Genomic DNA, 27,656 nt, shown 5'->3' on the forward strand with positions numbered 1-27,656 from the left:
AAACATCTGCATAATAAAAGATATTTCTTTTTAGCAAATTTGTGGATAATATAAATTTTGAGGGAAAAAAAAAATCACAAAAACTTAAAAAATCACAGCCACTTAAAAATACTTCATTTTGCATCTACTCAAAAATAATGTTACAGGAAGAAAAAGTAAGCACCAGATGATGCCAGCTTTATAAGTCAGGCACAGCAAGGTCATTGAATATTTTGCATACAAGAGTTTCACACCTTAAACTTCACAAATGATAGCTATTTCCTCAGACTTAGCCAGTTAATCTTTGTGGCTATTAAATTTCCCACCACATCACGCTGCTTCAACAGTTTCAGCTTCCTCCCTCTCACTCTTTCTTCTCTGAAATATATGGGCATCATGTTGCCACAGAACACACAGCACCTAGGAAACCACATAAGCCACCACAGAATGATTGCATTCCAGTGCCTTCCGCTTCATAAAGAAAGATGAAAAGAGACAAACATTTATCCAGTTTGGCTAACAGATGACTAAAGGCGGTGAAGAAGAAAATCATTATTGCCTACAAGTATTTGTATCATTGTGAAGACAAATTGCCCCAGTAGAATCGTACGCACATATTAAAGACAGAAACTCCCAGCGTTATAAAACCACACGCACGTGTGGTCCAGCTAAGAGACTCTCCCGGTACACAGAGCGGCCATTCCTCACGCGGCAAACCACCAGGAGGCCTGACCGCCCAACCGCCCCACCCGCGCCACCAACCGGGGCAGCACCGAGCACTGGGCAGCAAGCACCACCACGCGGCGTGCTAGTGGGTGGAGGGGAGCCAGACCCACCTCAGCTCCGGGAGAAACACATGTCTCCCCATCCCAGGTGCCAACAGGGTCTAAAACTGCTCTCTTCAGGGTGCTTAACTCGTGGTCCTACAGTCTGGCAGGCTGAGCGGCCTGCACAGTCTGCAGGTATAAAAGGGACTTCCGTGCTGTGAATAAAGCGGGTCTGACATGTGCCCAATGAGCACAGGCTCAAACCCTCAGGCTCAGATGGTCCAGAACCCAATCCCACTCCCATGCCTTACCACCTCAGCCCTCAGCAAGCAACTTAACCTCTCTAGCATCTACATTTCCTCATCTCTGAGATGCGGGAAGAGGGGCATCTGAGTCACTGGATTTGGGGGGGATTAAATGAGGTGCCACATATAAAGCACGTATCATAAGACAAGGGCATAATAGGTGCTCAATGAATTAATGTATTATATATAACCATATGTACTTACCGAAACCTCATACAACCCTGAGTGAACTGCCAGTGTTAACTTACAGAGGAATAAACAGAGGCACGTACACTTCAACACAATCTGCAAGAACATGCGAGAGGACTCTGCAGCAGGCACCTCTGCTCAAAAACCATGACAGTCTGTCAAATGGGTGCTCAGTAAATGACTGTGAGGAGCGTGAGCACCATGAGTCAAGACTCTTAGCCATCAGAAGGTATCTGCAGGAAAATGTCGATTTAAAAGTGCCATAACAGATTTGTAAATAGTTAATTGTCATGAAGCGTGGCCACCTTTTTATATGATAGTTAACAACTACAGAATAACCTAAAAATGGTTGGGAGTGAGTCAAAATTAAGATCTGGACCCAGAGGTGTGAAATCTTAAAAGTGGCCTCAGAAATGTCTAAATTCAATTATCTCAATAAATAAGCTAGATGACGGATTTTAAAAGTAGAACAGGGCAGTAAATAGTCCAATATTTACATTTTTGAAAAAGTAATCGTTGTCACGTTTTCTTTTCCCTCGTTTTAAGAGTCACACACGTAAGAATCACAGCTGCAGCCACATAAAACCAAGCGGGCCTGGTGTTCTCTGGCAGGGCTTCCAAGTCCCCACACGGCTGCCGTAGTCAGCCCGCGGCTGAGGCTGCTGGCAGCTACTTACAAGACAACCCAGTAATAAACATAAACTTATAATTCTCATCAGATGCAGGCAGGGCAAACGCTGCTTGGCTTTGCCACATCCGCGCACGAGTGAGAGCCTGGCCCAGGCTGTGGGCCCTGGGGCTGACGCTGCAGCAACCATCTGTCAGCAGCGGCTCGGACCCAGGCCCGACAGACAGCAAGGCTGCACAACCAGCTGAACTGCACAGAACAGTATGTCCTTCAGTTGTAACCTACTGGCATGCCCTGTCGATGGAACCCTGAGGATACACCTGAGAAGTTAACTTCTTTTCAAAGGAGAATTTCCAGCATTTCAAGGATGTTCAAAATGCCAGAGCAGAACACAGCCAGCTGCCACCATGCCGAACCTTGAGCCCACTCATCGCTGAGCATCTGCATGCCCTGCACTGTCCCCAAGCTCCCTCCCGCAACACACACATTCATTCACGTGCCTGGGGACCCTTCAGACCTCAGCCCGAGCAGCACCCCTGGAAGAAGTCTTGCGCAACCTGTCAGTGAGGTGTCCAGTCCCCCAGGGGCCTTCCTAATACCACGCGCCTTGGGCACACCTGATGTCTCCACTACCAGAGCGTGAGCATCTTTTGACACCTGTACCTGTCTCCCCTGTTAGACTGGGAGCCACCTGAGGTCAGAGACGGTCTCAGTCATTTTCATATCTTTAAAGACTAGCATAATGCCCACCTCACCAGAGGCTCGATAAATGCTAAAGAAATGAATCAACAGGGTTCAGAATTGGGTGAGGAAGACCCAGGGGCAGAGAACCATGGCTTGAAAATGGTCATAAAATAGGTCCCTCAGCAATGGTTCCAGAAACGTCCTGTTCTAGCTCCCTTGGGCCTGCCTCCTGCCGCACTTCCTGCCCCTTCTACATGCATAACTCTGGGCTGTAGCCCCTGCATAAACATGGCTGGGTCCACTGCAAAGAATGAGGCTTGGCCAAGAGCGACTGCAAAGTCAGAGATGTTTAATTTAGAATTTTACAAGGAGGAAAAAAAAAAAAGAGAGAGGAAGCTCATTACATTGAACGACAAAAATTTTGTAAGGTGTTTCCAATTCCCCGTTTCTGTTTTTCTGGGCTTCCCAGGGGATTCACCTTGCAACAGGACTGGTCTTTGCACACCAGCTGATGGGAAGAAATAAGGAGTCCTGAGTTTGGGTCCAAGGCTCCCAAGGACCAGGTGGGAAAGGCTGGGCAACAGATTCAACTTTTTATGAGAGGATTCATCTCTTGGCAGAGGAAAAAAGAAGTTCACATAGCCCTAATCTATATTTACATTAACGGAAAGGAAATAATGTTTCTAGTGTTGCCACTTTCATCTTTTCTTTAATCCATACATATAACAGTCACAGCTGCAGCCCAACAAAATGAGGTGAGTGTGTTACTGACTGGCAGGTTTTCTAATTCCTCTAGTCCCTCAGACTCCAGTGGTAGCTACCAGAAAAGAACCAGCAAAAACACAGATGCAAGCTACCCACTGAGAAGGGGAAACTGGACGTAGGCAGACAGCGACGCTACAGGTCTGTCATTAGCAAGGGGAGGCCTTGAACTTCAGAAACATCATCTGACAACGCTGCATCTGTCTCCTCGACCACCAAAGGAGCCAAATAACAGGTTCTTATAGGACTAAGTGAAGCAATGTTTACTATATGCTTTGGAAACTATTTTTAATACTGCATACATGTCAGACACTGTATCACAATTATTGGCAGATTACACAAAAAAGCAAAACTGAGAAATCTGAATTAATTGTAGGTTAAATGTGGATAGTAACAAATGTCAGGACACTGTGGAACTGCAATCTAGGGTGGGCAGGAGTTAAGCGTACCAAGTCTAGAAGACCATCACGCTACCGTGCCTGTACTATCAGCCAAGATGAAAATTATCATGGTCACTCTGAGCACAATGTCCTACTCGCTGAGTGAAGCGAAGATGTAGAAAACCAAGCCTTACAAGGCACAAGAGAAGGATCTGGAACACTGACCTCTAAACAGAGAAAACTACAAAGAACCAGTGTAATCTTGACCCACCCACACTCAGAGCCAACGAGTAGGCTATTGGTTAGAAGAATGCCCCCTGGGCAGATGTCCAGTGCCCCCTAGTGTGTTCAAAGGAGAAATAATTTTTTATTTCTCCCCAACTGTTAATAATGTACTTATATAGATATTTTATCACTAAGTGGACATAATCATATTAATAAGAATTATATGAAAGTTAAGAAAAGCCTAACATTAAACAAAACTAAGTTTATAACAGCATATGCCGTATGAGTTGGCAATGCATATTAAATATAATCGTTAATAGCACTTTTTACCCTGGAAAACGTTTTCTTTTCATACGTATCGATATTTATATAAGCTCTTCCTCATGATTCTCATAGACCCTCTTATTGGCTTGATGAAATCTTACTAGAAAATGTTTTATCTAATGGACATACACATAACAGGACTAGCTAATTTTTGTTGAGTGTCTGATAGCTGCCAATGTCTCAGATATATTACCTTTTGTAATCCTATCGTCACCCTTGAAGAAGGTACTGTCATTTATAGATGTGGAGATACACAGGACCTCATAGCTACTCGGTAAGACTTGGGCATTCTGACTCCATGGCCTGTGATTTGCACCCACTATGCCATATATCCTAAAAGAAATCCAACCTTGAACATTCACTGGAAGGGCCGAAGCTGAAGCCCCAATACTTTGGCCACATAATGTGAAGAGACAACCCTGGAAAAGACTCTGATGCTGGAAAAGATTGAGGGCAGGAGGAGAAGGGGGCGACAGAGGATTAGATGGTTGGATGACATCACCAATTCAAAGGACATGAGTTTGAGCAAACTCTGGGAGACAGTGAAGGACAGGGAAGCCTGGTGTGCTGCAGTCCACTGGGTCACAGAGAGTTGGACACAACTTAGCGACTGAACAACCACCAAAATGCCCCCCCAGCTGTGGACAAGCTATGTTTTGAAATTATATATACATACATACTATGTTTTAATACATAATATATTTTCTAAATTTAGAGGCAGAAAACACCCTAATAACAACAACTAAGAGTAACTGATTAAGCGTGCGGGGTGCTGCTCTAAGTGTTTACATGTATTAAACAATTTAATCCTTACAACTCTATGAAACAAATACTATTCTTAATCTCTTTTTCTTAATTAAAGAAAGGTAGGCAGGGACAGGTAAAGCAGCCTGCTCAAGATCACCAATGTGAAGGTCTCAACCTGGAGTCTGTGCTCCTGTTACATAATCTTGAGTTTCAAAAACATTTTCAAACTTGCAAAAAAAATCACCCTTTTTCTCACAGCACCAGCCAAAAAGGTCAATAATCACCTCTCTAAATGCTATACAATGAAAACACTTCTACAAGAGCAAACTAAACTCTAAAACCTCAATTCAAATTTGTCTCAAGAAACATCGGTGTGAAAGTCTAGGGCGAGGAAAGACGGCCATTGTTTGTGCACAATAACATGATTCCGTCCACACCTTGCTGCTGTGCAGGGTGGGTCAAAACCCACTCTTCACTGGACACCTGCTAACTTACCCAAGTAACAGTGAAATCAATTAACAGTTCTGATTACAGATAATCTGGGCTGAAAAAACACATCAGTTCAGTTAAGTCACTCCGTCATGTCCAACTCTTTGTGATCCCCTGGACCGCAGCATGCCAGGATCCCCTGTCCATCATCAACTCCCGGAGCCTACTCAAATTCATGTCCATCGAATTGGTGATGCCATCCAACCATCTCATCCTCTGTCCTCCCCTTCTCCTCCTCCCTTCAATTTTTCCCAGCATCAGGATCTTTTCAAATGAGTCAGTTCTTCACATCAGGTGGCCAAAGTACTGGAGTTTCTGCTTTAGCATCAGTCCTTCCAATGAATATTCAGGACTGATTTCCTTTAGGATGGACTGGTTGGATCTCCTTGCAGTCCAAGGGACTCTCAAGAGTCTTCTCCAACACCACAGTTCAAATGCATCAGTTCCTCGGTGCTCAGCTTTCTTTATCATCCAACTCTCACATCCATACATGACTACTAGCCTTGACTAGATGGACCTTTGTTGGCAAAGTAATGTCTCTGCTTTCTAATACGCTGCCTAGGTTGGTCATAGCTTTTCTTCCAAAGAGCAAGCATCTTTTAATTTCATGGCTGCAGTCACCATTTGCAGTGATTTTGGAGCCCAAAAAAATAAAGTCTCTCCCTGTTTCCATTGTTTCCCCACCTATTTGCCATGAAGTGATGGGGCTGGATGCCATGATCTTAGTTTTCTGAATGTTAAGTTTTAAGCCATCTTCACTCTCCTCTTTCACCAAGAGGCTCTTCAGTTCTTCTTCACTTTCTGTCATAAGGGTGGTGTCATCTGCGTATCTGAGGTTAGTGATGTTTCTCCTGGCAATCTTGATTCCAGCTTGTGCTTCATCCAGCCCGGCATTTTGCATGATGTACTCTGAATATAAGTTAAATAAGCAGGGTGATAATATACAGCCTTGACATATTCCTTTCCCAATTTGGAACCAGTCTGTTGTTCCATGTCCAGTTCTAACTGTTGCTTCTTGACCTGCATACAGTTTGAACATTCTTTGGCATTGCCTTTCCTTGGGATCAGAATGAAAACTGACTTTTTCCAGTCCTGTGGCCACTGCTGAGTTTTCCAAATTTGCTGGCATATTGAATGCAGCACTTTTACAACATCATCTTTTAGGATCTATGAAATAGCTCAACTGGAATTCCATCACGTCCACTAGCTTTGTTCATAGTGATGCTTCCTAAGGCCCACTTGACTTCGCATTCTAGGATGTCTGGCTCTAGGTGAGTGATCACACCATTGTGGTTATCTGGGTCATGAAGGTCTTTTTTTGTATAGTTCTTCTGTGTATTCTTGTCACCTCTTCTTAATATCTTCTGCTTCTGCTACGTCCATACCATTTCTGTCCTTCACTGTGCCCAACTTTGCATGAAATGTTCCCTTGGTATCTCTAATTTTCTTGAATAGATCTCTAGTCCATGCCTGAAGAACTATGGATGGAGGTTCGTGACACTGTACAGGAGGCAGTGAACAAGACTATCCCCAAGAAAAAGAAAGGCAAAATGGTTGTCTGAGGTCTTACAAATAGCTGAGAAAAAAAGAGACGCTAAAGGCAAAGGGGATAAGGAAAGATATACATATTTGAATGCAGAGTTTAAAAGAATGGCAAGGAGAGATAAGAAAGCCTTCCTCAGTGATCAATGCAAAGAAATAGAGGAAAACAACAGAATGGGAAAGACTAGAGATCTCTTCAAGAAAAAACACATAACGTAATACCAGACACACCAATACACAGGCACACCTTGGAGATATCACAGGTTCGGTTCCAGACCGCCACAACAAAGCAAATACTGCAATAAAGCAAGACACATGAATTCTGTGGTTTCCCAGTACATATAAAAGTTACGTTTACATTATACTGTAGTCCAGTAAGCGTGCAATAGCATTATGTCTAAAAAAGTAATGTACATACCCTAATTAAAAAATGGTTAGTTAAAAAACTGTTACCCATCTTCTGAGCCTTTAGAGAGTCAACCTGTTTCCAACAGTAACAGCAAAGATCACTCATCATAGATCACCATAACAAACACAATAATGAAAGTCTGATATACTGTGAGAATTATAAATGTGACACAAAGATATGAAGTGAGCAAATGCTACTGGAAAAATGGCAATGGCAGACTTGCCTTGTCTTGCTTAAGGCAAGTCTATCTTCAATCTGTATTGCCTATACTGAAATGCCTATACTAACCTACAGAAAAAGCAAACTATACCTCTTATGGGAACTGTCAAATACTAGGAGGCTGAGATCATAAATTAATAAAATGAATATGCCCGCTCCAAAATTTCCAAGCAAGTCACATATTTTGCTGCTTGAAATTTACAACTGACCTTATTGCTCTGTTTTCAGTTTTAAGGTGCAAGGGCCACTAAGATCTGTAGTGACTGTGAGGGGAAAGTCACACACCATGCAGTTAAATCATTCCTAATATAGGGTGAAATTTCAATATCAGGATCATTCTCCACTTACTGCAATATCCATGGAAGAAATTCTACAACAGAAGCACAGTGAGTACAATTTGATTTTTAAAAATATATTCAAGGCACCAAGCTGGGTGTTTAATATAGTTTGCATTTCTGTGGTGCAATAGGTTTTCTATTTCAGACAGCTGAGAATCCCTCACAGATTAGTCTAATTTGCTAAATTGAGACACGCGGTGTTTTACTTTTCTTATCTGCCTTTTTATGGTCTATCTGGGTGGACTTAATTGGCACATCTGAGCAGATGAAATACCCTCAGTTAGGAGTCCAGATCTCACAGAGTAAATTAAGACTGATGCAGACAATTATGCACTGGAGCTGAGGATGAGAGGTGTGTGCGGAGCATGAAGCAGAATTAGTCTTCATTTGTGTCTTAGCTTCGTCATTTAAAAGAAACCAAGATGCTCTCTATGAAACCTCCTTAAGGGAGTTAACTTTTTCTTCTCTTTAAAATATAGATTACTACAAGAAAAGAAAAAGGAAAAAAAAAAAAAAGAATAAAAGTTTATTTCTTAAGAAAGCAATTAACTCCCAGAAACTGATGACAAGAACTGTCAATAAATACTTATAGTCTCTGGGTCAAATCTAGATTAAATTTTAACCAAATTCAGATTTTTAGAGATCAAATGATTTGGGGTTTTTTTGTTTGCTTGCTTGCTTGCTTTGTTTTTAAGGCACAAGCAAATCAGGTCTACAATGTAATCTGGCCTTTGCCTGGCTGTGACCTGAATCTAAGTGCGGTGCGAACAAAAATCTAACTGAAGGATAAACAGGGGACAATCACAATGCAAAGGGACTGGCTCCAGAAAAGAGGGAGAGGCTCTGTGAAGACAATAAAATGGAGACAGAGCAGCTGGGGATGTGGGAGCCACAGCCTTTAGCACCATTTCAAGCCAGGGCTGGGACCTGCAGGAGGGTGAAGTTGTCCTCATCAAGCCATGGGAGAAACTGATCACTGAGGCCACGGCACCAGTCCACGCTGACAGGCCACTCCCTCCTGACCCAAAACACCCGCAGCTCCAGCCCAAACCCAGACTTCTCACTTGCTGCTACCCCGGGCAAAAGACCTCAGCTTTCTCGGCTCAGGATCCTATCTCCTGGGGCCGTGAGGACTAAAGTACTGGACCCACAGAGACCGCAGCACAGCCGAGCGGTAAGCATTCACTAATGTCAGTTACCTTAGTTCTCATACAACCTCCTCCCCTTCCTCCTGGATGACCCCTTGCTCAGGCCTCCAAATTTCAAATCCAAGAGACTTTTTTCAGCATTTATCCTCCTGGACTTGACTCCTCTTGGCATCTGAAAATAACAACAGCCCTCCCCTTCTAGAACTAGGCATGTATACAGCCAAACCCTGCAAACCAGGGTCCAACTGACCCCTGCCACAGAAGCCACAGTGCTCACGGGAGGGGTGATGAAGACATCCTTTTCCCAGACAATTTAGCCGTGGGGAGACTTCAGATATTCTGTAAAATTTACACGATGAATGGAGTCATCTGACCTTTTAACTCCAAGCTGTTCACACTAAAATAAAGTTTAAAATGTGATAAAAGAAAAACCTTTAAGATTAAAAATGTATCAGAAACCAGTTTTATCAATGGGCACCATGACTACAGATTCGGGTTACACCACACCATGAGGAAAATTCTTTCCCCATCCACATCAGACCTGTCAAGCTTTCTAGATACCCCAGCAACCTCCCCAAACCTTCATCCGACTGACCTGGGTTTGGGGTTTGGTTTCAGTCCAGGGAGGCAGGGGTGGCCATGTCCTGCTTCTTGGCACCACCGTGTGGCCGTATACAGACATTGCCCATTTCACCCAACTCCAAGTCCTGGCTTCAAACCCCAGCTCTTAACCAGTGAGATCATGGGCAAGTTGATAAACTTGAAAAGGCCAAGATAAAGTGTACACCCTGCTATAATTATAAAACGTGACAGATATATACACATAGCATCAAAGACTGGAATGAGGGACTTCCCCTGCAGAAATAATGATGCACTCAAGTTTGAGGGTAAATGTGGCAAGTGTTTTAACCTGCATCCTCAGTCCATATCAACATATCTGCACCATGCCACAGACCAGGCCCAGTGCTGGGACCAACCTCCTCCACAAAATCTCCCCTAAAGCCCCTCCAGCTGATGTCATTACACTTTTCACCCTCTAGGTCCCATCTGTGCCCTTGTTCCCTAAAAGACTGCAGATTCCTTGCAGGAATGGCGTCAGGCACTCATGCAGTGAGAATAAAGATGAAGCAATGGAGTTGACCTCATATCTCGACTGGGAAATGAACCGTCTACACTGGGGGAACCAGGACCGATCATCCAGCAGGGAAAGGTGCGTGTATGAAACGTGGTCTTCCAGGCCACTCTGGACTCAATCTGGGACACACATCACCCAACACCGAATGCTTCTTATTTCTATTACGTGCTTGGCCCCAGGAGATCCTAGATCCTAAAGCAATGGATTTTATGGAAGACTTGACAACTGAGAGCCATACCCTAATGGAAACTTGAGTACCACAAAATTAAAATAAAAAATTATGGATGCTTTGTAAGATCTGTTAGCACTGACATGAGTAAGAACCAACAGAATAACTGCTTCTAAGAAGTGGCCTATTCATCCCGGTACATAACCAGACCTATGAAAATCAGGGAACACCACTGAGGGGACAGCCTGCAAATGCAACAGGAGAGAAGAAAACAGGATAAAAATGTGGAAAAGGTGAAGTTCAGACAGTACAAAAGATGGTTAAAACTTCCAAACCTAACCTGAAATCTTGGGCTAAGTCAGAGAAAGTAGGATTGTAAGTGCTATTACCCAGATCCAGAAAATGTTAAGAGGTCTGACAGGGTATTCCTGCTGAACATCAACTAAAACCAAAGATACCTAGTTAGAGCTAACCTAGGGCTAATGAAGACATAAGACTCTCAAGCTAGAGAACTAAGCAGGTGAGATGTCTAGGAATCATCCACTTTTACTTCCAAGAGTTCAAAACAATTAGCATGGTTATAATTTAAGCCCTGTTACATAAATATATATAATTCAACACATACTTAAGTTCAAAAGGTACCTGCCCTGGACATATACTTCTAAATTCTAACCGTCAGGAAAAACTCACTTTCTATGTTGTAAACTGGGTGTTGTTGTTGCTCAGTTGCTAAGTCCTACTCTTTGCAGTCCCCACAGACTGTAGGATTCTCTGTCCATGGGGTTCTTCTGGCAAGAATTCTGGAGTGGGTTGCCATTTTCCTCTCCAGGGATCTTCCCAACCCAAGGATGGAACCTGCATTTCCTGCGGTTCCTTTACCATTGAGACACCAGGGAAGCCCCTTGTAAACTATACGGGGCTTTATTCTGATCATCAATCATCAAACCATGCTGTTAATAAGATAAGAAATCCTAATCTTTTTCTTCACTCAAGGGGTTACCATTACAATTTCAATTTGTCTACAAAGATCAACAACAAGAAATAACAAAATGTAGATTGACTGGCAGTTTTAAAATATCCTTAATATGCTTCTCAATCCTGAGCATTTTAGTTTCTTTTAACATCCCCCAGGCCCAAGAATACCAAGGGAGATGCAATATAAACATTTTAATGTAGATATCTACAGTTTAACAATTATCTGCCTTAATAACTATAGCTATAAAATTTTAAGAGCTATAGTATTTTGGTGGTAATTAGAGTTATTGATATTTCTGAAACTCATTTGAGATTCTACTGTAACTTGAGCAAAAACTGACTTTCTGATATGGCTTTGGATATAACAGTTTTACAATCTTAACATTATTAAGAAAAACTTATTGCCATGAATTTAAACTCATATTTAAAATTCAATCAAAACAAACTGCTCTTGATCAAAATACTGATATACTTAAAATACATTTAATATTGACTCAATTTAATGGCAAGAATATTCATTCCACTTACAATCAATATGGTGAGATTAACACTTTTATTAGTTCTCTACAGTAGTCAAGGAAAAACTATGCCACACACTGTTCAAAAGTATTGAGCAATACCCCTCAAACAACTTTACAAATATGGAACATGCAAAGTAACTTTAAAGTTGCAATAAGAAATGACAAAATATTAAGCCACTCCTCAACCCTGTCTTGCCACGTAAGGTATTACTGCAGTGTTGAGTGTAAGGGCTCTCTTAAAGACCTGGATCTAGGTTGCAGGTACTCAAATCATTTATGAAAAGAACTATGCTCCATCTACTTCTAAAAGGTTAGGTAGGGAATATGGATATGTGGCATATCCATATGTGGCAATATGAATGGAGAACGTCAGCAGTTCTAAACAAGAAGAAAAGAATATCAGGTTAATCTTCATTCTCCAAGGTTCAGTTCAGTTCAGTTCAGTCACTCAGTCGTGCCCAACTCTTTGCGACCCCATGAATTGCAGCACACCAGGCCTCCCTGTCCACCACCAACTCCCGGAGTCCACCCACACTCACGTCCATGGAGTTGGTGATGCCATCCAGCCATTTCATCCTCTGTCGTCCCCTTCTCCTCCTGCCCTCAATCCCTCCCAGCATCAGGGTCTTTTCCAATGAGTCAACTCTTCGCATGAGGTGGCCAAAGTATTGGAGTTTCAGCTTCAGCATCAGTCCTTCCAATGAACACCCAGGACTGATCTCCTTTAGTTAGTGGGAAGCTACAAAATTACAATAAACTAGGTCTCCCTACACTGAGGAAAAAGAAAAAACTGTTGAGGATTGGGAAAAAAATATCCTGGGAGCAAATATTTAAAAAGTAATCTGAAAAAAAAAAAAAAGTTATCTGTTAAGCAGATTCTCACACCCCCTTGAGTTTCTCAGTGCTCTTGGCAAGCTAAGTGCTGAGCCCTGAGTCACACAGCGCAGTGCTCCCTGAGACACAGTGGACACTGCAGCGTGCACACTGGTCTTCTTGGTTCACAAAAAATGTGTGGCAACAGGCAACGCCAACTCCACAGACGAACGTGTCCACCTTCCTTTTATCTTACTTACACCAGATACTGACAAAATCAGGGAAATAAGAAGCCAAAGTTCGTCTCTAGCACACACACAAAAAAGGCAGTGGGAAGAGTATCTGGATATTCAAAGCCCATTTCAGGCACTGGAAGGTTTAAATTCTTAAACAACTACTTTTTTAAGACAAGGAAGGAGGGATTGAGGAAAGCAATCTTATTCTTTCATACACTAAAACTTAAACTTCAGCTCTCTGGGCTTCCTGGGGGCACTAGTGATAAAGAACCCACCTGCAAGTCCAGGAGACATAAGAGACACAGATTCGATCCCTGGGTTGGGAAGATCCCCTGGAGGAGGGCATGGCAACCCACTCCAGTATTCTTGCCTGGAAAATCCCATGCACAGCAGAGCCTGGTGGGCTACAGTCCACAGGGCTGCACAGAGTCAGACACGACTGAAGTGACTGAAATTACTTCCACCCAGCATACACCACACAAGCCAACCTCCTCCTCCTCCCCAGCCTCATGGCAAGGCACCCACTCTCCAAAGGCAGGCGCACAGCTCATGTTTTAGTCCTTTGCATGCCTCTTGACCCAGCCTTCCCCTTAAGCTTTTCTTCTTAGACTTGCCCCCAAATCTGAATGATGACCCAGAAGTAGAGACATCTTGGGTCAGCTCCACTGAGGATTCAGGGGCTCTGATGGTTCTATCACCGACTCAATGGACATGAGTTTGGGTCAACTCTGGGAGTCGGTGATGGACAGGGAAGCCTGGAGCGCTGCGGTCCATGGGGTTGCAAACAGTCAGACACGACTAAGTGACTGAATTGAACTGATGTTCTATTGGGCTAAGACTGCAGGAAGTCCAATCTTTGGATGAATAGGGGTCTAACACACTAAGCTAGGCCAGAACTCTTATTTATTAATAAACCTGCCACCTACAATACATGCACTGGAGAAGGAAATGGCAACCCACTCCAGTGTTCTTGCCTGGAGAATCCCAAGGACGGCGGAACCTGGTGGGCTGCCGTCTATGGGGTCGCACAGAGTCGGACACGACTGAAGCCACTTAGCAGCAATAGCAGCATAATAAAACACGGCCCCTGTGGACTGACCTTAATCGCTGCTTATAATAATCTTCATCTCCATCGTCTCGGCATCTCACTACTTTCCGGCCTCCTCCCGTGGCTTCAGCTTCTTCCCCAGAACTTGGAAAAAAGTCATCATCGACCTCCTGCACAGTGACTTTCTTCTGCCGTTTCCGGCAATTGAGCGCCAGCCTCTGCTCGCAGTCAGCGCCTTCCCCGGGCAGGTCAGCACCCACCGTCTCTTCCAGCTCGTCCTCCGTGGGCAAGTACTCAGACTCTTCACCCTCAGAGTCCCCCTGTGCCTTTGGTCTCACATCACAATCCCAGGGTTTCTTTCCCTTTAGCAATCCGACCTGCCCCTGGAGCTGAAGAGCCCTCTTCTGGAGTTTCTTGATTTGTTTTTTCAGGCGTTTATCTGTTTTCGATACAACTTTGCCTCTCTCGCCTGGTTTGTTTTCATTGAGTGCTGAGCTCAGTTCAGAAGTGGCCGAGGCCGAAGCTTTTTTAGCTGTTCTTTTATTACAAGCTTGCTTCTTTCTTTCAAAGGACAGTTTCGCTTGATCTGCCAAATACTTTTCAAAGCCTGATGCTTCATTGAGCATTAGTTTTCTGGGCTTTTTCTCCTGCTTCTGAGGGATCTTGGTACCAAAAGGTGTCATCTGACCAGTGCGGACGAGCTCTTCCCAAGCGGTCTCCTGAGCGGGCATGAGCATGCTGCCAAGGCAGGACGGCGCTGCTTCTGAAAAAGGGATGACAATGCATTGGGTGCCAACATAAAACTGCAGGAGAACAATAGACATGTGTGCTACTCAACACGTAGATACAAAAAAAAAAAAAAAAAATCACTGATGTACTATACTATGTATGAAGAACAGAGTGAAATTGACATACTCCTATTCAAAAAGGTAACTTCTCAGTAACTTTTTCCAAAATACTGCATTATAAATATGCTTTCTGGGCATCCAAAGACAGACCCAGTCATACATAACATACAGAGAGGGAAATTTTGCCATGTTTCCTTATCAAGTAAAGAGTAGTCCTTGAAGAAGCAATCTCCCAAGTTTGCACATCACTGCTAACACCAGCTCTGAGAGGGACTTAAATTCAAGAGGCAGCAGGACTGAAAACAGAACTCTGAAGAATCAGCACGCACCTAAATAGGCTAGACATAACTGGCGGCTCCGCTCCATGCAGCAGGACGCCGCCACGTGGCCATTTAAATTTACACTGAGAATTCATTCTTTCAGCTGTACTTGCCACATTTCAAGAGCTCAATAGCCACACGTGGCTGAAGGCTACCATGACGGCCAACACAGACAGCATTTCCACTATGGCAGCCATGTCCTCTGGGCGGCGCCACGTCAGGTACGCAAACTGACGGAAGGGACGAACTGAGGTTGGAAGCTGTGCTGTGATAACAGGGAGCCACCCAGAAACCACTCGCCTTTCACCGGCTGAGATGAACCCGCAGCCAAATTACTTTATCCATAGCCAAAATATCAAAGGAAGTAAGGCTTAATGGGAAGGAAACCATATTCTAAAACCTATTATCTCTTGCAGGCCAATAACGCCAGCGCAGTTTTTCCTTAAATGTACACTAAAGAAAAACATACCTCAGAAAGTGCAGAAATCCTAAGTGTACAGCCCAGTAAATTTTCAGAAAAATATACCCATACACACCTGAAGAAGGAAATAGCAACCCACTCCAGTATTCTTACCTGGAGAATCCCATGGACAGAAGAGCCTGGTGGGCTACAGTCTGCGGGGTGCAAGAGTAGGACACGACTGAGCGACTTAACCCACCACATACCTAGACACTAGCATCCAGATCAGGAAGCATAAATTGCCTTTGATGGTGTCTCCCAGCTTCTAGTCCACTAGATACTGACCTGTTAACACTGCAGATAAGCTGGACCTGGCACTGAACTTGGAAATGTCTGTGCTTGTGTCTGGCTTCTTATGTTCAAAATTGTGCCTGAGTCATGCCTGCTGTTGAATTTGGCTGCAGTCCGTGGGTGCTCATTGCTGTTAGTGCAGTATTCTATTATATAACTCCACCACAATGTCTCCATTCTACTGTTAATGGACATGTGGGTAGTTTCCAGGTTTGGACAACTGAGAATAACGCTGCTACGAGTATTCCAGTACATGTCTTTTGGTAACGCTATGTGTATAATTCTTTGGGTATATTAAGCTTTGGTAGACAACACCAAACATTTCCAAAGTGGTTCTGCCAATTTTAAGTTCTACCAAGAGTGTTTCAGAGTTTCAGCGAATCCATACTCTTGCCCTTCCACGTTAGCCACTCTGGTAGGTGTGTGGTAGTGCCATTCCATGGCTGTGATTTATATTTCCCTAAGTGAACGTCTACACAGATTTGCTGATCTTTTGGGGAGCCTCTTGTAAGGAAATGTCCAAATCTTTCGCCAATTTTTCTCACAGGTGGTCTTTAAAAAGAAAAAAAAAAGATCTCTAGGAATTCTTCATACATTCTAGACTCAAGTCCCTGGATTAACACAGACACTGCAAACATTTTTTCCCATTCTGCAGCAGCTTGCCTTTTCACTCCCTTAAATGCGATCTTTCAGCAAACACAAGACCTTAGTTGTAATATCGTTCATTTGTCAAATCTTTTCCTTTACAGTGAGCATTTCTGTGTCTTGTTAAATCTTTGCCCCGAGATCATGGAAATGTTTACTCTGTTATACTATAAAAGCTTTTTTTATCCTTCACATTGGAAGAATCCATCTGGAATTTACTTTAGTGCGCTATATGATGGGCCAGTCTTCACTTCATCTTCATGTGGATTAACCCGGCACACTTACTGAAAGGATGATCCTTCTCCACGGCACTGCACTGAGACACGTATCATGAACGCAAGTGGCCACGTGTGGGCGGGTCTGCTTGCCGGCCCTCTGCTCTGCCCACTGCCGTGCTGGTCTGCCCTTGCGCCATGACTGCGCTGCTGTCTCACTTACCGTAGCTTAATAATGGGTCTGCATAGTTTACTCTTCTTCAAGATCGCTGTGGCTACTCCTGACCCAATGCCTTTGCATATAAATTTTACCATCAGCTCACTAGCGTCACTCACCTCAGCCTACTCTTCCTACCCTACACCCTCTCCCTCAGAAGACTCCCTGAGGTTTATACTGGGGTGGAACAAAGCTGCAGAAGGATAGAGCTGACATCATTACAATATTGTACCTTCCATCTATAACCATGGTGTATCTCCCTCATTTGTCTTCTCTTAATTTTTCAATGACGTTTTGTTGTTTTTAATGTAGAGAGCACCAAAGAAAACTACTTTTTTTAAACTAAGAGTTATTGCTAGGTATTTTGATTATAATTGCCATCTTTACTAAATTTTTATTTTTTACTTCTGCTCATATGCAGAAATATGACTGATTTTTCTATACGGACCTTGTGTTCAATGACACTGCTAAATTCACATAGTAATTCCAATAGAACGCCCACTGATTCTTTCAGACTTTCGATATGATGACCAATCACACATTCCGTAAATAGTGATGGTTTTCTTTCTTTTCTTACATTACTACACTACAGTACAATGTAACAGGAAAGGTGATAGCAAGCACCTCATATCATCCCGGATCAGACGAGCAAAGCCAACTGTTGCGAAGTTTATCCCACCGAATTCCAGGGAAGGATTCTTTAATCAGATAATCCTCACAACAATTAAGAAGTGGATCTTTATGTGGAGAGCAGGGGAAAGGAAATCTCAGGAAAGCATGGGAGCAAAGAAAGGAAGGTCTACTATGCTTATGCCCATCTCAAGACAGACTTGGAAGGTTAAAGAATGTAGCCAAGGTCTACACCTGGGCGATAAAGAGCTGGGGCGCATAAAGCCCAGACGCTCTGCTCTCCTGCCTCCCCAGACAGGGCACAGAGCGCCAGGGAGAAGGGACCTGGGCAATAAAGAGCTGGGGGCGCATAAAGCCCGGACGCTCTGCTCTCCCGCCTCCCCAAACAGGGCACAGAGCACCAGGGAGAAGGGAGGGAGCCCAGAAAGGATGGACGAGGAAGGGTGATAAGAGAGACCAGGAGCCTAAGTGCTGGCTAGAGGCCCAGTGTAAAGAGATAATAAGAAACAGGAGTTCAGAAAAACGGAGAGGCTGTAAGTGTACAGCTGGCTAGAGAAGTCGTAGGGAAGGGGTAAGATTATTTGGGGAGACGCAGTATTATAAAAAGAGGGCTCAGCACAAAATTCTGAGAGTAATTACCATTTAAGATAAGCCTAGAAAACCCGGTCAAAAACAACTAAATAGAAATGGCCAGAAGGCTGAAAGAAAAACCAGCAGAGAGACATGGCTCCTGAGAGGCAGGGAAGTAGCAGCTGCTATAGACAGGCCAAGCGGAGCTCTTGGATTGGGGGAAGCAACAATTACCCCTGGGCCAACTTTTACCAAACAATAGGAAGCAAAAGATAACAGCAAGTTCTAGGCAGCCAGATCAAGAAACAGTTTTTTACCAATGAGAAATAACAGCATTTCAGCAGCAGGAAGCGCTGGCCACAGGCCCAGTGGACCCCGTAAGACAACTCCGGTAGCACGGCTAGTGTTTTCCCGCCACCTCAGCTGAGTCTTACGGAATGGAGCAGCACTAAATGTTTGTTTGAAGGGCTTAAGTCTCTATTTCAACTAGTAAATAACTGAACAGCTACCAACAATTTCTATACACACACACACACACACACACACTCTGACACTCAAGGCATTTCGTTTCAGAGCTTATGTATCTTCCCAAAAGGTTTTCCAAAAGACACCCATCCAGGGCAGTGATATAAGCAAAATCATGGCCATGAACTAAATAACCTGATGCCTTAACAACAGAATTGATGGTTAGAAAGCCTGTCAAATAGGTCCCAAAAAGATTTGTAAAAGCAATTCTATGAATGCTGACTGATGATACTGGGTCAACAAAACATAATTCAATCAAGATGTTAGGTGTCTTTATGAAGTTAATTATACAAAATGTTAAGATTTCTAATTTATTAAACGTAATACTAAATGGGCACCAGGAGCCTCTATTAGGCTGAGTTAAAAATTTACTTTCATTCTCTGAAGCCCCCAAAGACTTATAATTTGTTTCATCTCACAGTTTCTCTCTGAACAGTCTCTATCTAAACATCGAAGAGCTGCTAAAGAAAGATAGGAAAAGACAAACAAGTCAGACTGGTAGACCCAGGTTAGGGTTAGAGTTAGGGTTAGGCTAGGTTCTATAGGTGTAGAGAATACAATGTCCTGCGTTTGTTTTGACACTAAGCAAATCAATATATTTGTCCAAACACCCAGGCTGGGACTGAAGAGACACCCTCCACTGAGCTGAGGCAACAGGCAGAAGCTCGCGAACAGAGACACCATCCCCAGGATCCTCACCTGCATCCTCCTCCTCCAGACTGCCGTGACCTAGTTCCACTTTCACCTCTGCTCCTCCAAGGATGGCCTGGAGTCGCTTCTGTTTTGCCGTGATCTTCTTCAGCTGTTGTTCCTTAAATGGTAAATGTTGAATACAAAAACCAGCAGTGAAATGATTAAACACAAAAGGCAGCGTCATGAAATGTTAAACACTTTAATCAAGGCCAAAATAAAAACAAAACACAATGGCCATATGTTACTAGTACTACAGAGAAACTTATCTGAGTAACTGCTACTTTTCTCGCAGGAAGTAGCATGTTCCCCCAGGCGGCACCCCGTCCCCGTCCCCCTGACTGGGTGGCACAGTCCACTACTTGCTGAGCACCTAAGCCCCACATGCACTGACTCTGTTGACTTGGGAGGTGGCGCTGCTCTTCTTGGTGTCCCCATCACACACTGGGTAAATCACTACATTTGTTTCTGACCGTAACAGCCAAAGGGCTATGAGGTCAATAGGCTTTATGGCAAAGAAACACATCAGTGTTTAAACAGTGGAAACAGTCAACCCCCCTGATCCTCTACCACATTTATGACTGTCCTTTAAAGTACACTACTCAATCACAACATTCGAAAATAAAATCTATTTTGACAGACCCTCTTACTCTGTCCTCCCTGGGCCCCCCTTTGTTTTGTCTTCCTCCTACATCACCAGAGCTCACGATGTGGCCATTCCTAGGGACTCCCCAGTTAACTAGGCCTGTGGTAGGTGGTTCTTCTTTCCAAGGTCAAGAATGTTTAAACAGCAGACAGGAGCATGGGGCGAGGGGACATCCTGATTATGGACACCATGTTGTAACAACTTGTAATTTGTTTTATCTTGCAGGCTTTTTCTCAGCAAATTCTCATTTAAAACAGCCTATTTCTGAACAGTCTCTCTCTAAACATCAGAGAAGAGCTAAAGAAAGACAGGAGTAGACAACCATGTTAAACTAGTACCTAAGTGGTCCTCGCTGCTCTTTGAAACTCCAACCCACCAGAAGCCCAGTATTCACACGCTCCCACAGAGGCCAGATGGTCCCATCTGCTCTGGGGAGACCCCGGATGCCTCACTCCACTGTAAGCAATGAATGAGCTGCTGCTATGGAGTTAAGTGAGGAGTCAGTGTGGTGAAGACCACGAACCAGTCAGTGGAAGGCAGAAGGAGGAGCCAAGGCTAACGAGACCCCCAAAGGTAAAGCCCGAACAGGCGTCATGAGGACCCTACTCGCTGCCGGGGATCGACTGCAAGCACAAGGCCATGTGTTAGCCACCCTGGACGGCAGCAGTAAGGTGATTAAAACAAGTCATTTCTACCTCCTGCCACATGTTGTCATGGAGTGTACATAAGTTCTAAAAAATGCTCAGACTTTATAAAAACAATGTCAAAAGTAATAGGCATTTCCCTACCCATAAGTCCAACAACCCTAAGTGCAGCCCAGTCAGTGTGGCTGGGTGGCAACTGAATGCCTAAGGCCAGCCTCTTAGAAGAATGTGGGGTGGGGCTGGGGGCGGGCAGGGCCGTGCTGGCGGGAAACAGTCAGCACAGGCAGGAGCCGGGCAGGGAAAGGGCGCAAGTCCACGCGAGACGAGACGAGACGAGACGGCGCGAGAGGCTGGCGGCCAGAGAGGGACCTCAGCTGGGGGAGAGAAAGCGGCAACGCAAGGGAGCCCGTGAAAGCATGTGAGTGGAGGCGAAAAGTCACAACAGGGAACTTCCTCTCAGTTGCCAAGGTGCCTGCACATGTGTGTATGTATTTTTAGAAACACTCTTTAAACCGAGGATGTTCAAGGGAAACAGCCAAAAAATTAAATGCATAAAATTTAATTCTCTATTGTAAATCTGCTTCACCTCTTACAAGTACTTCTCAGAAATACTTATTTCCTAAATATTACATGAGCTTAAATAATGACTTTTTTCAAAAATCCAAGATTTAAGTGTTTTCTAGAGTCACCTTGTTATACTTCTGTCGTTTTACAGAATCTAGTTTCCTGTTGATATCTTTGTTGGTGGCAGCTTGAGGGCCAAGTTGTTCAATAATTTTATCAATCTGTCGTAAGGATGTCGTACATGACCTGAAAAGTAAGAGAAAATGTGTATTTTCCACTCTGGTAACATTTTTTACAGAAGAATATGAAAAGAAGAATGCTAACAACATGTCCCTTTTACTTCTCATTAACTAGACACAAGACAAACCAAACCAGACTAACATACTCTTTCTGGCCACTAACAGAACCTGAAGAATTGTTATAAATATAAGAAGACCGCTCATGCTTTTCTTTAATCTGGCTAATTTTAATCTGCTTATTCCCATTTGCAAACTGATTCATTCAGCCTATAAGCATTTTAAATGTCTATTCAAGAGACTATGCAAAAATGATGGGCAATGTTGTCCTTTTATATGAAAAAATGCATACACTTTAAGACGATTTTTTTGAGCAGTTTTAGAACAGAAAAATTGAGGAGAAGGCAGTGATTTCCCATGTACTCCTTGCCCCAAATACGCACAGACTACCCCATTAGCAGCAACCCAAACATGGGTTTTTAAAGCCTATTATGGGAGTGTCCCAAAGTTTGGAAAAGTACTAAACATATTTAAACATTTTCTTATATAAATCAGACATTTGTGATAGTATTTTTCTTTTGCATGACTAGAAGACTTACTGCTATATTATTACACTTTGTAGTACAAACAGAAAAAGCCAATTTATAATAGACTGCTCCTAAAATAAGACATAGAATTGCAACTCCCAACTTTCAAAAGACAAATTCAATATTGACACTTGTGTAATTTGCTGTCTGTATCCTTTGTGGATTTCAGCAGAAAAGATGTTATCAACGCACCTCACTGGTGGTCCTGGCACCACGTGTCACCCTCTGTCTAGCACTGGGGAGGCTCATGCTTCTGCAGCACCCTGCTCTGTCACCTCTGCAAGCAGTGGACACATTCCCAAGGTCCTCACACCTGAAGGTCAGACTACAACTATTGGAGAACACCTGCTGCTCAAGAGGCTCAAAGAACACACCAGAAAACTGTGAGCAGAAAACAGGCCCTTTGGGTGCCAAGAGTGCCACAGCGTCCTCCACAGGGGGCCAGCAGCTCCATCCTCTCCCCTCCTCCTCCCACTGCCCCACCTGACGCTGCCCCACCCCTCCACCTGGCCTCCCCTTCTCACCCTGCTTGCAGCACACTCTGCTGAGCACACTGGCTATGGGGGGCAGACTGGCAATGGAGCGTGAGCTCACCTCAATCCTCTGCCCCCTCTTTCAGCCCAGGTCCAGGCCTCTCCACAACCAACGCATTCTGCTCAGCACAGGTCCGTTTCTCCTCTAAAGCCTAAGCGAGCCTCCATGGAATTTCACCTTTCCTTAGAAAGTCAAAAGTACAATGGAAGAAAGGAAAAGCAGGGAGGGATTTCTCACTGTTTCCAGAAATGCAAATCTGAAAAGGTACCAAAAGACTGGTCCTCGGTTCAGGAACAGGAAACTAGAAAGAAACTATAGGATGGGGGAGATGGCCAGGGGACGTTCCTGCTATCTGGAGTGGACACATCAGATCTTCACAAACACCTCTCCTGAGAACCATCTGTGCACAAGCTTGCGAGATCTGGGCCACTCAGAACAGCACTTCTCTCCAGGACATCATGTGTAAACAAGCTGCCAAGAACTGAACTGAGTAACTACTGTTTACAATGCTCCTGAGGGCTGGGGTTTAAACACAGGTCAAGGACTTACTGACTCCATTTTCTGATTAAAGGTTCTATAAATCCCCTCAATTTCTGGACTACCACAGGTATTGTCTACATTTTTCAGTCGTAAGTAAAATCAGAGAGAAGGTGGTCCACACTCACGTGAGGTCGTCCAGGACTGACCGATACTCCTTCTCCGCCTCGGCGAGCTGGGCCACACAGTTGGCCTCATGGATGGCGCTGTCCACCTGCTGAAGCACCCCTTGCTCCAACACATCCTGGTCGTAGACATCTACACCCAACCCCTGCAGCTCCAGGGCCTGTGCACTGGGCTCCACCGCCTGGATCTGATGTCTGTCGATGTGCAGCAGGGCTGGCCCTCTCCTGGGAAGTTCCAAGAGACACCCTTCGGTGGAAGTGGAGGGTCCATTAGCAGAGGAACAAGAGGGGAGGCTCTGCCCCAGATCCATGTCGCCATCCTTCTCCTGCTTAATTGTCCCCTCTTCACTGCCACTGACATCCTGGCTCCGTGAACAGTCTGGCTCCTGAGTTTGACTTGAGTAGGGGATTCTTTCATTTGGCATCCTCTTCAGACTATCTAAAAGGAAAAAATTTTTCAGCAAGCCCATCAGTTATATAGAATTGTATTTATAAAGTTTAGTAAATATTTCATAATTAAAGCAGATTGATTTCTCAAAAGACCAAGCAATAATCCTCCAATTACATAAATTCAAGTTTCCAAGTATTATTTCTCTTAAAAGAGCAAACACTATAGATCTTCTTGAGTTCTGATAATAATTAAGAAAAATTCCCAACAACAGAAAAAGAAATGCAGTATCATCAACAAGAACCCTGGGGTACCCAGCTGAGAAAGCTGGCAACCAGTATCCCAAGTGGTGCCCGCAGCGTCTTCTCCAAATCATGGGAGTCGTTTCACGGCTGCTCTCCAGGTGAGCCTCTCCACCGCATTATGGCACAAACGACCCGCATTAGAGCTGCATGACCAACTGCGACTTAAGAAGACAGACTTGTAGAGAGATTCTCTACAAATCTAACACTTGAAACTTTTAGGTTGACTACTTATTCCAATAAGTAGAAACCTCTGAAAAGAGATAATAAATAACACCACTCAAATCAGAACCTCAGTTAATTAAAAGTCTTAAAAATAACTCCATTTCAATGCATGATATTTCTCACCAACAAGCTGGCAAAAACAAGATGACTGATAATATCCACTACAGGTAAGAAAGAGCCACCTTCACATAATGCTGGTGGGAATATAAATTAGTAAACTTCTTTTGGAAGGCAGTTTAGCCATATCTACCAAGATTTAAAATGCACATTACTAGGCACTTATTCCAGAGAAATATTCACACAGACGTAGGCTACTTATTGTGGCGTGTTCAATGGTCTTAAACCGGCATTAAATACTCTCAACAGTAACAGTATAAAAGCCAAATAAAATGAAAAGCCATGTCGTATGAAGGCATTTGTATTGGAAAAAAATGTATACCCACATCTGTGCATGGAATGCATTCAAAATGATGTGAAGATACATACTAAACCTTCAGCGTTGGAAGCGGGCAGACAGAAGGAGAAGGTAGGAATAAAGGGGAACTTTCACATTTTACAACAAGAAATGAGGAACTCCTCGAATGAAAATGAAAATATGTTTGCTATACTGCCTGTATAACTCCATCTAATAAATACTTTTAAATAGATTTTTTTAAAGTGACAGCTTATCTTTTTACTTAACCGTGAATAAATTCTTTATTTCTATGAAATGTTCACAAGTTCCCCAACAAGCTCCACTCATTCCTCATTAAATAAAGTGATGCCAGTGGCCAAGCACGAGGATACAAAGGTGCCAGGAGCTTAGTGTCACCCTGCCCCGAGGGGCTCACTCTCCACTGGAGAAGCATGCCAGTGGGGCAGGTCGATAAACGAGGCACAGACAAGAGGCCAGGTGGACACAGAAGAAGGGACAGTGCACTGGATCTGGAGTTCAAAAAACACAGACAAACTGAGTTCTGCACATGTGACCCACGATGTGACACACATAAGGTGTTCATACGTGTGGAAAGGAAGGCTCAGAGAGGAATCTAAAATAACAAGTCTGGTCTGGACAACTGAGTCACTGGTGAATTCAGTCACGAAATTTGAATCAGAAAGGAAGCAGATGGTAAGCAGCCAAAGCTGTCCGGCCAGAAGGCAGGCAGAAATATGAATCTGGGCTCTAGAGAAAATCTGGAAATATCAGCAGAGTAAACAGCCCGAGGGATCCCAGGGCACTTGACAGGGACCAGAGATTCTTTTAGAGGATAAGAAAGAGGCTAAGGCTGAAAAGGTTAAAAGTGAACAGCAGAGAAAGAAAATTCCTCTACCTGGGGCCCTTCTGATTATTTCCAGAAGAAAGGATCAGACTGGCACTCTATTACTTTCAACAGAGAAGATTCTGGCTCCGAGCCTTCATACTAGCTGGAATTTTTTCATTGTTCTTATTTGTATGTATACAAGGATTTCCTTTTCAGTTCTTAAAACATATACTAATCAATCAAAATATTAAGTAATAACTCTGTAGTGCAAAGACAAGGTTAAAATAACGATGTTTGGAGAAAACGTCTAATAAGGAGTTAGGAAGGAATGATCCAATGTGGGAAATAACAGGGCAAGTTCTAAGGAAACTCCAAAGGTTCCAGTGGATTTGGAAAGCTGATCAGTGGTTATCTTAGTAAAAGAAATCTTAGCAAAGCAAAGGGGAAAAAAAAAAATCAGACCGTAGTGGGATAAGAAATGAGTAGATAAGGAAATAGAGGCCTAAGGATAGGCTATGGCAGAGAGAGATCACTGGAATAATAATGGAATTAAAGGATGGGGAAGGAAAATTTGGTCAAGAAAAACTATAGGATGAACAGCGAGTGGGGACTAGGGAGATAATCTGCAAAGAAAGCAGTATATGAGACAGCAGCAAGTACAGAAGTGAAGAGGGCACAGCACACCTTTCTCTGACTCTGGCAGAAGGATGACTCCTGATGGACCTGAACGTACAGGTGCGGAGAGAAGCTTAGGTGGACCACAGAGAAAATACTTTATAAGGCAGGAAATTTGGGCATTACCTGAGTCACGGGACACAGCTGGGATGGGAGGTGGGGGAGAGTAAGAATCGGAACTAAGTAACCTGTAGAAGAGAAAAGGTGACGGGGAACGAACACTGGTGACAGGTGCGGAAGGCCTACCAGAGGCTGGCTCCCCAACCAGGAACTGCCAACAACCCCAACTTCCTCCTTCAGTAATTAGCAGTCCCAGGGGAAATGCCAATGTTGGGCGTCTTCAGGGTAGAAAGGCAGATGTCGCTTGGGGGTAAAGATGCTGAGAAGATGTGCCAGAAGTCAATACAATGTGGTAAAAACAATTACTCTCCAATTAAAAATAAATTTTTTTTAAAAGATGCTGAGTATTTCAAGTAACTGACCTTGGGGTCCAAGCTGGGCAGATTAGGGGAAAAAAAACAAAACAAGCCAGGAGGCACTGAAGAGCGAGGAAGGAAAAGGCAGGTGAAAAGGAGAAAAGAAGGAAGAAAGGGATCAAGAAGCCACTTGGAGAATACACCAAAGGGCAAGTCTCCTGGGAATAAGAGGTGAAAACCAGGAAGTTCCAGTTAGAAGGCAGAATTTCAGAAGCGAAATAAATCAGCTGACATTCAATAGATATTTACTGAGTCAATTACACCAGACAATGTACTCTGCCAAAGAGTTTCTGTCTGCATAGAACTTAGGAGCTCTTGCGGATGACACATATTTTAAGAATTATACATACGTATTTACATACATAAATATATGCGCGCTTAGTTGTTCAGTCATGTCTGACTCTTTGCTCCCCCATGGACTGTAGCCGGCCAGCCCCCTCTGTCCATTGAATTTCCCAGGCAAGAATACTGGAGTAGATTCCCATTTCCTTCTCCAACATAAATAAGTATTTATACATAAATTAAACACACAGAAATATAACTGTGGTAACTGCTATAGAAAAGTACAGACTTCTTTATAACAAAATAACACAGGAGCCTAACTGGTATTATAGAAGTAGATGTGAGGTCACGGAGACGTCTTTGATAAACTGATATGTGAACCAGCATCTGAAGGATGAAACAACAGGCCAAAAGTGAATATTTTGCAAACAAACAGCATGTGTGATTTCTAAGGCTGGTAAGAGTTGGTGCTATTGAAAAACTGGAAGAAGGCTGGAGCATTCTGACAAATCTTTATTGTACATGAATTACAGAGTCAAAGAAACTGATAATGACTCATTTACAGAACGTCTTCTAACATTCTGCAAGACTTAACCATCTGGAAAAACAGTATCTTCATTGTCCTCCTTTCAGCACTGGGGCGTCTGTGGGAGGCGCTGGATACTGGTTTGGAGGTTTAGTCGTATATATGCAGAAATGCAGAACTGGGAAGGGGAAGGGGTGTACTTGAAGATGGAGCCATAGGCAAGGA

The 27,656-nt window shown here is 43.6% G+C and overlaps 1 protein-coding gene across 2 annotated transcripts in view; it reads right to left on the bottom strand.

Annotated features, from left to right (window-relative positions):
• ERCC6 (ERCC excision repair 6, chromatin remodeling factor) overlaps positions 1–27,656 on the bottom strand; it is a 71,865-nt gene that overhangs the window by 43,095 nt on the left and 1,114 nt on the right. The window contains exons 2-5 of one of the 2 annotated variants that reach the window (XM_055538481.1): positions 23,320–23,755; positions 21,423–21,543; positions 19,453–19,564; positions 14,084–14,795 (exon numbers count right to left, since the gene is read on the bottom strand). In XM_055538481.1, coding sequence (XP_055394456.1) covers positions 14,084–14,795; positions 19,453–19,564; positions 21,423–21,543; positions 23,320–23,755 — 1,381 coding nt within the window. The remainder of the gene's footprint in view (positions 1–14,083; positions 14,796–19,452; positions 19,565–21,422; positions 21,544–23,319; positions 23,756–27,656) is intronic. The other variant, XM_055538489.1, reaches the window with a different exon arrangement.

This window comes from Bubalus kerabau, chromosome 1 (genome assembly GCF_029407905.1).
Source record: "Bubalus kerabau isolate K-KA32 ecotype Philippines breed swamp buffalo chromosome 1, PCC_UOA_SB_1v2, whole genome shotgun sequence".
Taxonomy (NCBI): Eukaryota; Metazoa; Chordata; class Mammalia; order Artiodactyla; family Bovidae; genus Bubalus; species Bubalus kerabau.